The sequence below is a fragment of the Populus euphratica genome, unplaced genomic scaffold (genome assembly GCF_000495115.2).
Source record: "Populus euphratica unplaced genomic scaffold, PopEup_1.0 scaffold960.1, whole genome shotgun sequence".
Taxonomy (NCBI): domain Eukaryota; kingdom Viridiplantae; phylum Streptophyta; class Magnoliopsida; order Malpighiales; family Salicaceae; genus Populus; species Populus euphratica.
Window position 1 is genome coordinate 40,763 of NW_011500539.1, and position 12,859 is coordinate 53,621.

The following is a 12,859-nucleotide window of genomic DNA, read 5'->3' on the forward strand; positions in this document are numbered from 1 at the left end:
TATAACTTATGTTAACAACAAATCAAGTTCCTTTCATAGCTCAGGCGTCGGTTATACCATACAGTATAAACTATGAAAATGCCAAGCATTTGTTGTACCAAGTGTTATATAACATAAATCAAAATTAGTCATTTAACAAGCAAAGTATTAAAGAGTGAACAAGATAACAAATACAAAACACGTTAGTAGCAAACATTAAAGTCCATATTAAGTTTACACTATACTTATTCTTACACCATTAGTGTAACCTTTTCACCTTGACATAATAAACTTAGCTAGACATAATGAAAGAAAGAAAAATAAATAAACAAAATAAGAACATAAATAAGATAAGAGTTAACAAAGCAAAGGAAAGGAATTGAAAGGCATAAACTTGATATTAAGGAAAGCAAAGCATAAACATTACAAAAAATACAAAGAGAGAAAGCAAGAGCATGATCTTGATCTAGACACCAAGATGCCTAAATGCATGGTAAATGTCTTCTTTTATAGGCCAAAATTGAAAACTATTGATTTAATAACTAATTGATGAGTAGGTGGCCAACTCTTGACTTGGTGACAATCCTTATCTTCTAGAGTACTTAAAAGTGTATTTTTATTAAGATTTTATATCACCATTTTACACTTGAAGTATTATTAACTTTTTAACTAAAACATGTTTTATAATAACAAATCTGATACTATAAGATATATTTAATTTATGGTAAATATTCATCTTAAATGCCGACCTATCACATAAATAAAAGGATTGATTGATGAGTTCAACTATTATAATTCAATTTTAATCTTGTTAAATTATTTATTATTTCAACACTCTTATACTTTAAAAAAAATTATTTTAATCATGTCACCTAGCATGAGTTTGATGTTTGGATGACAAATGCAGCTCCTCCGTGGAGTCGTTTTAGTCCCTCGGGTTCCTACGGGTTATAAATCTTCCATGGGTAGGTACATTTTTAGCTTAAAGATAATGACTTTACAGAGAGCATGTAAAGAAAATGCTAGGAAAGAGGTGCGCCAAGATCCTCATCTACCCTATTCTCTTGGCATCTTTTGAGGAGGTGGAGCTGACGCCGTAGATGCAGAACCTGCCATAGCCACCACATTGGACAATGATATATTAGAAATTAACCCAGAAACAGAAAGATTCAGCAGGCATTAAGCCATTGATGACCATATCACCATCACAATCAAGGTAATAAAATGGAAGTCTGGAACATTCAGGTTTCCCTTTTATATCCATAAACCCCAATCACAACCAAACATGTGGCGAGAAAGACAACTCACACACAAAAACCAAAAGGCATGAATGGTGATCAGACTTAGTCTGTTCTCATGCCACATGATCATTTCTTTAGGATGAACCACAAGTTTTGTCAACCCTAACGGTCATTTGAAAAAATAGGGCAGCATGCTTCTGCTTTCCAAGTAAACAGACAAAGCAACACCAAGGTTTCAGTATCTACAATTCATATCTTTTCTTACATTTGTTTTGAACAGCTACCACTTGCAAGTAAATTACTGATTATGGCAACCGAAGCAAAACAAATAAATGTAGAAAGACAATACTTACCTCTTCTTGAAGCAAAATTGGGAGATGTTCAGTTGAAACCAGAGCGTGAATTTCTTGCAAAAGTTTCTCATCTTTGATACCAGACCATGTGACTGGAGGCAAAGCCAGTAAAAGTGCTGTTAAAACATCATTGCCAGCTGGGTGCATCCCAATGTGACTGCTTGGACCACAGCCACAACAAATCATTTTTGTTTGAGATGAAGGAACCAGCACATCAAGCCCCTGCTCACTGATACCATCTACCACTGTCCCCGAAATCAAAGTAATAGGCTTGTCACCATTAGCTTTCAAGCATTTCACACATTTTTCCTTACAGAAATACCCTTCCACAGAAGCAGACTTCCCAGCCAAAATCTCTGCCCCCTGGCAACAGACGCTTGCAGCGATATCAGGGAGATCCTCTTCTTGATCCAGAATTGGTACATTTCTGCAGCATGAATTTGATGAAGACAAAAATGCCACAACGTGTTTAAAAAGGTCGGTCTCCTGCACCTGCTTCAACACCTCGTCCTGCATCAAAAGGTTAGTTTTCAAAATTTTAAGAGCAAGAGTTTACAAACTGCAGACAAACATCCTGCTAGTTTACGAGAAAGAACTGAAAGGAGATGAAGCTATACAACACCTTGACAGAAAGCCTTCCTTTCTCCTCTTGGCTTAGACTTTGACCACCATCCTCTTGTCTCCGAATTTCTGCGACCCACTTGATGAAATCCCCAAAACTTGATGGGAGTGATAAGAAAACAACATGGAGAACTTTGTTGATATCTTTTACATCCTCTGACTTTAAGAGAAGAGGAACATCATCCATTAAATACTTTGCAACACCAACCCAACTCTCATGCTTGCAGCTCTGCACAAAGGTTTAAAATTGTTACAACAAACAATATAAATCATCTAAAATTTCAGGCATCTCGGGTCTTTTCCAAAACAATATAAAACTAGATGTTCTGAACAATTTAGGCAGGTGCTTGTCTGAGACAAACTCATTCTCGCATTCTACCCATGCCAGGCCACAAGTTTCTGCATAATTGCAGTGAAGCAAAATGGTGAATCCAAAATAACTTGCCTTACACCATTTAAAGCTGAATTGAGAAGATTACTTTTAGGAGTGTTTCTGAAATTGTATGTGCTAGCCTTCTTGATTTTTTTTTCTTTCTTTGTTTTTTTTTTTTTTTTTTTTTTTTTTTATATTGTATGATAGGGCATCCAAGTGCCACCACCATCAAGCATATAAAGGTTCAACTAAAACACTATATGTTCAATGGTTCTTTTTCTTCTATATCTTAGATGGGTATGAACATTGAATCTAACACACTAAGGCACTCTGTCCAGCATTAACATCCTCCAACCTTTTAAGATGATAAATCTATATGTCCCTTTAGCTCCACTCAGGGGTGGAGCTACAGCTAATGGCCCTCCCCAAGTTTTTTCAAAAAGCTAAATTTAGACCTTATATTTAAGGTTCCTACAATTACACCCCTCCAAAAATTTTCTTATTTAATTTATGATCCCATTTAGTTTAGTTTAATTACCAACATTCCCCCCCCCCCACCCCCTTTTTAATAACTGTAGCTCTGCCACACACACCAATATTAGAACAATGAAAGCAAAGTAGTTGCCTTTCAAAAAAAAATTCACAGACGGGTGGCGAGAAAACAAAATGCAACTAGCTACTAGCAAATATGCTCAAAATACAGCTTAGGAACTCTACTCCATAAACATTATACCAAAAATTAAAAGATACAAATAAATGTGGGGGAGGTTGGAAGGGCGGGCAGAAGGGTCAAACTATAAGGAACTAAACATCCATGGAAGTGCAGTGAGCATGTGCGCAGTAATGCAGTTTACACCATGAATGCCAGCAACTGTAACTATAATCGTACCAGGGTATAAAGCAGTCCTGGCTCTGTGTGAGGCCTCGATATTAACATGAACCTGCAACATAGGCAAATAGGGAAATGATGATGTCATACCAATTAAGTATCAAAGAAAAATAGATAATGGAAAACGCATCAACTTGGAAAAGACAACCAACAGAAAAAGGAAGATTGACAAAATGCAAAAGTAAATTGAAAAGTAAACTATTTGGTTTAGATCACTATTATATCAAGGTAGAGGACATCAGTGGGAATAATTGCCTCAACAATTTCTTGCAACCCTTTTGAGATAAAAACCCTTAGTTAATTAGTTTCAGTGTTTCCCTTTGGCCAAGATCAATGTATTAGATTCATACATGTAGAATGCCTCCGATGAATTTCACCAGCTGATATGTTGTCAATTTTAGGATCCAAATTGAAAGCTGGAAATGGATCTATCCAAAAAGTTTGTGGAGCAATGAAAAATTGATCCTGCTGCATAATTACCATATTTAGACATTGTCTTTCCATTTGAAAGCAAATTTGGCTTTTCACTGTATTCAATTCATTGTGATATGCCAATTATCAAATTTAGGTGGCGTCCACCAAGAGTTATAAATGTATCTGAGCAAAAACTCATACCCTCTTCGTTGTGCAGTTGTCTCATCAGTTCTATCCATTGCTTCCCAAAGAAGTGTTAGTGGAACCCAATGAGGAGGATACTTGAACCGCGCAACATCTAAAATCAGTGCCATGTCCCTCCCAGCATGATAACCACCAATAGGCGAAAAATGACCAGTTCCTGTCTGGAAATTAAAAAAAAAAAAGTTCCCAAAAAATTCATGCTAAATTTATTACTGGAGTAGGCATATAAGCAACAAAATAATAAATGAAATTATCGATGTTAGTATTCTTTTCCTATTACACACCCAAATAACAAAAACATCAGAGGTAATGTAGATCCACCCTGTTCTGCCATTAAACCTTTAACAAATGTAGCAAATTGTAGCATAAACAATTATGAAAAAGATTCAATCAACTTAAAGATGAATACCTGTTTAAAAGTTCCTCTATGATAAGACGAGATCAAATGGCAATCATCAGAAGTTGAACATCTCATAATGTGTACACGGAAGTCATCTATAGTGCTTTGATTTGTTCGATACGCTTCAACTTTAACCCCAGCACAGTGAGCCAAACACACTAGCTTCCCAAATGAGATACCCTTAGCTTTAACCTGTTCTAAAGGCTCACAGCAGTCTAGCATAGATTCATCAAACCACCTCCAAGGTCCTGCCAGTAACAGACCACCTTCTAACACATTCTTTGTGGTAACTCAAAAACCGAATCAATTCAGATAGTCCTAACAAGGGTCATGCTAGGGGTACTAAATTGTTTTACTAGGTTTTGCTACTAAATGATGTGGCATCTATTACAAGGAATGAATTTCGTTATTTTTTTGCTTATTAGCATGGTTTTTAAAAAAAAAATTAGTAAAATAACATCCTTTGAAAAAAAAAATTTGGTGAAATAGCACAGTTTGGGCATGTCACAATTAGGAAACGTGACATTCAACCTCATCACTATTTAGAAATGCAACGTTTCAAAAAACAAATTGTGAAAGTGAGTTGCACAAATTATAATGAGGAGAGAAGAGAGAAGAAAATATAAATAAAAAATGACATTCAATTTTTCTTCCCCTCTCTTCTGTAATAATTTGTACAGCTCATTTCATAATTTCTTTGAAATGACATGTTTTTGAATAGCGACGAGGTTGAATGTCGTATTTCTCAACTACAACATGTATAAAATATGCTATTTTGCCAATTCTTTTTCGAACAGTATTGTTTTTCCAATTTTCTTAAAAAAATGCTAATTTTTGAAAAAAATCAAGAATCTCAAATCATGGATGGAATATCTTATCACATTTAATGGGAAAATTATTATAAATATAAAATTGATTGGTTGATAAAACACAAATTGCATGATGTCACGTCACTTAGTGTTTCAGTTAAAAAATAAAAATTATCTCTAGCACCATCCGTCCTAGCAAACCACTGGCAATCCTACTAGCCCCAAACTAATCTACAAAAAGACATTACCGCCATGAGTACAAATCATAAATAAAAATTACCTTTCCATTTCCTCCCAGGATCAATAGCTAGGGCATTCAGGACCATAGAAAGACTTGCCAAACCACAATACGCAGGCTCCGACTGTGTCTGGAAGTAAGAAATCAACCTATAAAAACCTTCCATCGTTCCATTTTGAATTGCTTCCATAAAAAGTTGCTGCAATCCACAATTTTGCACTAATTAGAAAAACATAACCATAAAAAAAAATTCAAATCATTACAAAACACAAAAAATAAAACCACACGGATCACACAAAAAATCATGCAAATAAAAGCTAGTAAATAAATTTTATAGTACTTAAAATTTACAAAACCACACGCTATATAATCTCACCAAAAAATCTAATTTTTCTCTAATTTCTAATGAAAAATGAAAAAAATGAAAAAAGTAGAAACACCAGAAAGGATTACCTACCTTTCCTTCGGCGGAAGCGAAATCGATGGCAGGAGGAGAAGGGAGGATTCGACGGTACAATCCAGCCATGGCCATTTTTTAACTTTTCCAAAAACTAATTAATAGCAGTAATAAAGTGTGTGTGCGTTTTTTGGAAATCAATTGCTAAATAAAAAGAAAGAAATCGTTGATTTCGCGCAGTTAATGATGTTTCTTCAATCGAAAAAGAATTTCTTCTCCGTCCAGAGAAGACTTTATTGATTCGCCGTTAATGAATGCCTTGCCGTATTTGTTTCCACGGCTTTGCGTGGTTTTTAAGAAAATTGAATTATTGTTTTAAAATTATTTTTTATATATATTTTTAAATAATTTTAATATATATATTAAAAATAAATTAAAAAAAAATTAAAAACAAATATATATTATTTTTAAATGAATTATACTTTAAAAAATAATTGTGGTAATTCTATTATTAACTGCCATAAATTTTAATAATTTTAATTTTTTAAAAAAAAAAAGCCGGCAGCAACAAAGCCATAAATTTTAATAATTTTAATTTTTTTTTAAAAAAAGGCCGGCAGGTTACGTGTTTTTTTATTATATATATAAATAATAAATCTTTTTTTATTAGATTATTATTCATTATTTTAGTATAATTGTATTTTTTAAAATTTTTAATTTTTTCTAAAATATATTAATATTAAATATAAATTTTTTAAAATAAAAAAAATATATGTTGTTTTAATAGAAAAATTTAATTCTTGATAGTCTCCTCCAATTTTAAATATATTAAGTAATAATATGAGTCCTAACTCAAAAGTGTATAAACGCTTAAATTTTTAGCTAAATCGATGTCATATGAGGGAGATATGATTTTTTTTAAAGATGACAACTGAATTCTGCCAGCAAACAAGTTTCATGAAGAAACGAGTCCAAATTACGTTTCGAAGCATCTAAATTGGAAAGGCTATTTATTTTTTTTTAGAAAAATAGTTATTGAAGTACTTAAATGTAAACTATCTACTTAAGGAGGACTATTTTGTAAAATAGAGACTAGGGTTTCCTAGGATATAAAAAGAAGGAGAGAAGAGAAGGGGAAAACTAGCCAAGAGGATAAAAACGCCCCCCTCCTCTAAGAAACTCTAAATTATGCATTCTTCCTTCTTTTTGATTAATTGTTTAACAAACATGCAAGGCTAAACACTTTGTCTTGGTTACAAGGACACGAAAACCTTTGGATTTCAAGAACTATGAGATTTATTTTATCTTTTCTTTTCAGTTTATATGATGAATATGTTTGTTCTCATATGCTTATTTTTCCTATGATTATTTATTTTAATTGTTAGAGTGGACTTTAAGTTATTATTGTAGACAATCTATTGCTAAGTTTGACATCAAAACCGGAGTTGTAATATACAAACTTGTAAAGCAACTGAGTTTAATAATTGTAACTGATCTATGTTATTAATTTGAAGGAGAACATTTAATCAAATCAAACATAAACTGTGGACACTTATGTTTTCTTGATTAATCAACATATCTAGTTCTTAAAGCTGCCATTGAATTAAATTACTATTGTAGACACTGTGGTTGTTTGATGGTTAGGGTTAGTTATACAGTGAATCCGTTAACTAACCAATGTTAAGAAGAGATAAATATTCAGAATATAAATTGATGTTTCATTTTCATGATCAGTTCTGATTTTTGTAAATGGATATGTGTTTGCGACCAAGGTTTGTTCTCTTTATAATTTTTTGATTTTATTTAATTTCGCTTGATAGTTTTCTAATTTCTTTTGCTTTAGCCTAAATAACATCCAAAACCTCCTAAGTTGCATATCATCTAACATAAAAATTTGACTTAAACCTTCTTCGTGGGATTTACCCCTTGCTTACTTTATATTATGTGTTGTATTTTAAGCTAGTGTAATTAATTTGTGCAACCACGACATCGCAATAAATTTTGGCGTTGTTGTTGAGGAAGTAATTTTAGTTGATTTTTATGCTATTATTTTTATTTTTTATGATTTTTATTTCTTTTTCTAAAAAAACAGAATTTTTGCTTGTTATGGTACTATTCATTATACCAGCGGTACTATTCAAAATAGATTTTTTGGTAGAATTAGGTATCGGTCTTTTATTTCCTAAAGGGAAATGACGTTCTAAATAGGACTAGTGGTAAAACACTAGCCCCACTCTATCAAGGCTAAATTCCACTGTTTTCTATGGTTTTTAGGCAGTTTTAGTTTTTTAACATAGTATTTTCGTACAATTTGCATTGTTTTTTTTTATCTCTTGTATGATGGTTTCTTTTGATTTTTCTTAATGATTTATGCCAATAACCCGTTCTACTAATCAAAATAGAAAAAACTTTACATGGGTTACGAAAGGAAGCTCGCCTCAACATCATGGCTGTTGCACGACAACAAACAGTCAAGGAGCTTGTTGCTCCTAACATGGAAATTCAGCCATTGTGCATAAACTTTGACAATAATATAAACTTTGAACTCAAATATGGTTTTATGTATTTGCTACCAACATTTAATGGTTTTACAGGAGAAGATCCTCATACTCATCTCAAGGAGTTCCATATGGTTTGTGTTGGCATGAAACTGAATGGAGTTGACAAAGAAAAGATTAAGTTGAAAGCTTTCCATTTCTCTTTAAAAGGGGCAACAAAGGCATGGTTTTTCTCCATTCTTCCAGGTTCAATTAGAACTTGGAATGACATGAAGAAGATCTTCTTTAAGAAGTATTTCCCAGGATCTCGAGTTGCTAACATAAGGAAAGAAATATGTAGGATTCGATAATCTTATAGAGAGACACTTTCCAAGTATTGGGAAAGATTTGAGCAACTGTATATTTAATGCCCTCATCATCAAATACCCGATCAGCTGCTCATTCAATATTTCTAGAAAGGATTGATGCCTACTAACCATAGTATCATTGATACTGCAAGTGGAGGGGCATTGGTAGATAAGACACCCAAGGTCGCACACCAATTGAACTTAAATATAGCAGCCAACTCAAAACAATTTAACACTCAACAAGACTTCACAAACAAACGATTAAATAAGGTATGTATTTCTAACCTTGAAAATAAAGTTAATGATCTTACTTCTCTTGTACATTCTTTGGCTTGTAGAAATGTACATGAGGTAAAAGTTTGTAGCATATGTTCCTTACAAGGACATACCTCAGATATATTCCCAACAATGTAAGAAGAGTACATTGAACAGGTTCAAGTAATTGATGGAGGATTCAACAAGCAACCCTAGTGTAAATATAATCCCTTTTCTAACACGTATAATCCTGGATGGATCGATTATCCATACTTAAGCTATGGGAACCCAACTCAACAAGACAATTAAGGCTGACAATTCTATCCCCATGGATTTCAGCCCCAATAAAATAATTAAGCAAAACAACCCCCTTCATTCATAAACTCCAATGTTATGAGGTTCTCATCCAATGATGATCTTCGTGAGATGATGAAAACTTTGGCCTCTAACACTGTGACCTTATAGCAAAATATCATGTCTTTCCAACAGGAGACAAGGTCAAGTATTCATAACTTGGAGAAGCAAATAGGGCAAGTAGCTTTAAATATGGGGAAAAAACACAAATGAATAAAAAATTATTCTCCCAAGCATCGAATCCATTAGAGAATGTTAGTGCGATCATGCTGCGAAGTGGGAAAGAACTTGAAGAGAAAAAGCTCAAGACAAATTGAGATGGAGGAAGAAGAAGACAATGAAGCCAAATTATGTACAAAGAAAGAACATCCTCCTATGTGTATAATGGGAATGATAATCCATCTCGTAAAGGTAAATCTAATATGCAAGAGGATTTAGATGGTCCAATGACAAGAGCTAGAGCAAAACAACTACAAAGGGCCTTGACGAGTTAAATTGGAATGATTGAAGCTGCGTCAAAGTTAAAAATTAGCAATTAGTTTCAAATTGGTTCAAGGCTGCTTATTTGCCTACAATTGGAACTTAAAAATGGGAAGAGCCCTTAATGGTTCTTTTGATGCTGGGCTACTTGAATTTGGGTTGATAATGTAAATAAGTTAAGTATGGGGAGTTTCGGGTGGCAAAGCAAGTTCTTGTACCTTTTTCTATTAAAACCTATAATGACGAGGTTTTGTGTGATGTTGCGCCGATGTCAGCTAGCGATTTGTTACTAGGTCGTCCATGGCAGTTTGATAAGGATGTGACCTACAATGGACGAAAGAACACTTATTCTTTCATGCTGAATGGAAAGAAGGTGAACTTTTTACCATTGAGTTATCAACAGGTTAGAGAGGATCAGTTACGAAGCCAACAGAAGGAGGTGCAATCACGTAAGGGGCTGTTGTTAGCTAAAAAAAGAGATATCAAACAAGCATTAGCTTCGACGGGGGTTGTTTTCATGATTTGGGTAAAGCAATTACTACAAGTAGAAGGATTGGACTTACCAAGATAGATTAAGAAATTGCTTAAAGAATTTAAAGATGTGTTTCCAGATGAATTACCTGAAAGGTTACCGCCTATACGTGGAATTGAGCATCAAATTGATTTGGTGCCGGGAGCTTCACTTCCTAATAGACCAACATACAGATGTAATCCAAAGGAAGCAAAAGAGAATCAAAGGCAAGTTGGTGAGCTCGTAGAGAAGCGCTATGTGCGAGAATCACTTAGTCCATGTTCCGTACCTACTTTGCTTGTACCAAAGAAAGATGGTACCATGAGGATGTGTATGGACAGCCGTGCTATCAACAAAATAACAGTTAAGTATCGATTTCCTATACCCAAAATAACAGTTAAGTATTGATTTCCTACACCCAGACTTGATGATTTACTTAATGAGTTGCATAGTACTGCATTGTTTTCTAAAGTCGATTTGATGAGTGGTTATCATCAAATTAGAATGAATGAGGGAGATGAATGGAAAACAACATTTAAAACTAAACAGGGGTTATATGAATGGATGGTAATGCCATTTGGGTTATCTAATGCGCCTAGTACATTTATGCGGCTTATGAATCATGTTTTGAGGAAATATATTGGGCTGTTTATTGTAGTATATTTTGACGATATCCTAGCATATAACAAGACCTTTGATGATCATGTGAAGCATCTTAGAGTTGTGTTTAAAACTTTGCGAGATTCTAAGTTGTATAGGAAACTCACAAAGTGTTACTTTTGTAAAGAAAGTGTCGCGTTTCTTGGATATATTATCTCTAGCGAGGGAGTTAAGGTTAATGAGGAGAAAATTGAGGCAATTCGGGACTAACCAAAACCTGTTAGTATTGCTGATGTGAGGAGTTTTCATAGTTTAGCTTCTTTTCACAAGCGATTTGTGAAAGACTTTAGCTCTATTGTTGCTCCTATAACAGAATGCTTGAAAAAAAGAAACGAGTTTAGATGGAGTGCAGATGTACAGAAAGCTTTTAAGCTAATTAAACAAAAGTTGTGTATTGCTCCAGTTTTAGCACTTCCAGACTTTGCTAAAACATTTGAAATAGAGTGTGATGCTTCCGGAGTAGGAATTGGGGCTGTTTTGATGCAAGAAAAGAGGCCGATTGCATTCTTCAGTGAAAAGTTAAATGGAGCACGTTTGAACTACTCTATTTATGACAAGGAGTTCTATGCTTTGATTCGAGCTCTGGAGGTATGGCAGCACTACTTGTTGCCAAAAGAATTCGTTATTCATACTGATCATGAATCCTTGAAGTATCTTAAGGGGCAAAGCAAGCTGAATCGAAGACATGCTAAATGGGTGGAGTTTATGGAGTCATTTCCTTATGTCATAAAGTACAAGAAAGGGCAAGTTAATGTGGTTGCTGATGCTCTTTCTAGGAGGTATGCACTGATCTCTATGTTGAATGCAAGGTTGATGGGTTTTGAACAAGTGAAGGATCAATACGCTAATGATTCCTACTTTGCTAATGTGGTTACCGAATGTGCAAAGGGAGCTTGTGATGGGTTCTTTATGCATGAAGGTTACTTGTTCAAAATGGGCAGAATGTGTATTCCTTCAGGTTCATTACGGGAGTTGCTTGTGCGAGAGGCTCATGGTGGTGGTCTTAGTGGTCATTTTGGGGAGAAGAAGACTTATGAGTTGCTGAAAGAAAATTTTTTCTGGCCTAGCATGTTACGGGATGTGCACAAGGTGATTGAGAGATGTGCTATTTGCAAGAAAGCTAAGGGTAAAGAGAATTCATATGGGCTGCATATACCGTTGCCTATTCCAGAGCAACCGTGGATGGATGTTAGCATGGACTTTATACTAGGATTACCAAGAACACAATATGGAAAAGATTCAATAATGGTTGTGGTTGATCGATTCTCTAAAATGTCCCATTTCATTCCTTTCAACAAAACTAACGATGTTGTACATGTAGTTGATTTTTTCTTTCAAGAGATTGTTCGTTTGCATGGAGCCCCTAAAAGTATTGTCTCTAATTGTGATACAAAGTTCTTAAACCACTTTTGGAAGACTCTTTAGAGGAAACTAGGAACGAAGTTACTTTTCAGTACGACATGTCATCCACAAACTGATGGACAAACTGAGGTAGTAAACCGAGCTTTATCTTCTTTGTTACAAGCAGTTATACATAAGAATTTGAAGAGTTGGGATACTTGTTTGCCTATTGTGGAGTTTGCATTTAATCGTAGTGTGCATGGGGCTACAAAATTTTCACCATTTGAGGTTGTGTATGACTTTAATCCTTGTGTTCCTATTGATCTTGTTCATATTCCAATTGATGAGAGGACATCTATGGATGGAATTAGAAAGGCATAATTGATGAAGAAACTACATGAGCAGGTTCGATTACATATTGAGGAGAAAATGACAAAGTATGCTAAACAAGCTAATAAGGGGCGGAAAATGGTTAGGTTTGAAGCTGGTGATCTT

The 12,859-nt window shown here is 34.3% G+C and overlaps 1 protein-coding gene across 1 annotated transcript; it reads right to left on the reverse strand.

Annotated features, from left to right (window-relative positions):
- Positions 1 to 889: 889 nt before the first annotated feature.
- LOC105115283 (glutathione gamma-glutamylcysteinyltransferase 1-like) lies at positions 890 to 6,261 on the reverse strand. The gene is made up of 8 exons (XM_011012123.1): positions 5,979 to 6,261; positions 5,564 to 5,720; positions 4,484 to 4,722; positions 4,072 to 4,235; positions 3,457 to 3,508; positions 2,196 to 2,423; positions 1,574 to 2,083; positions 890 to 1,088 (listed from the first exon to the last, which is right to left on the reverse strand). The coding sequence occupies exons 1-8, from the start codon at positions 6,051 to 6,053 to the stop codon at positions 1,002 to 1,004; spliced, it is 1,512 nt and encodes a 503-aa protein (XP_011010425.1). The 5' UTR covers positions 6,054 to 6,261; the 3' UTR covers positions 890 to 1,001.
- Positions 6,262 to 12,859: the final 6,598 nt, after the last annotated feature.

What these genes read in the sequence shown, in the direction of transcription:
- LOC105115283 (XM_011012123.1), bottom strand. Translation starts at nt 6,053, where the DNA reads ATGGCCATGGCTGGATTGTACCGTCGAATCCTCCCTTCTCCTCCTGCC. An exon ending in TCGCTTCCGCCGAAGGAAAG is followed by an intron (nt 5,721 to 5,978) that starts GTAGGTAATCCT and finishes TGTGGATTGCAG; the next exon opens with CAACTTTTTATGGAAGCAAT. An exon ending in CAGGACTGCTTTATACCCTG is followed by an intron (nt 2,424 to 3,456) that starts GTACGATTATAG and finishes ACCTTTGTGCAG; the next exon opens with AGCTGCAAGCATGAGAGTTG.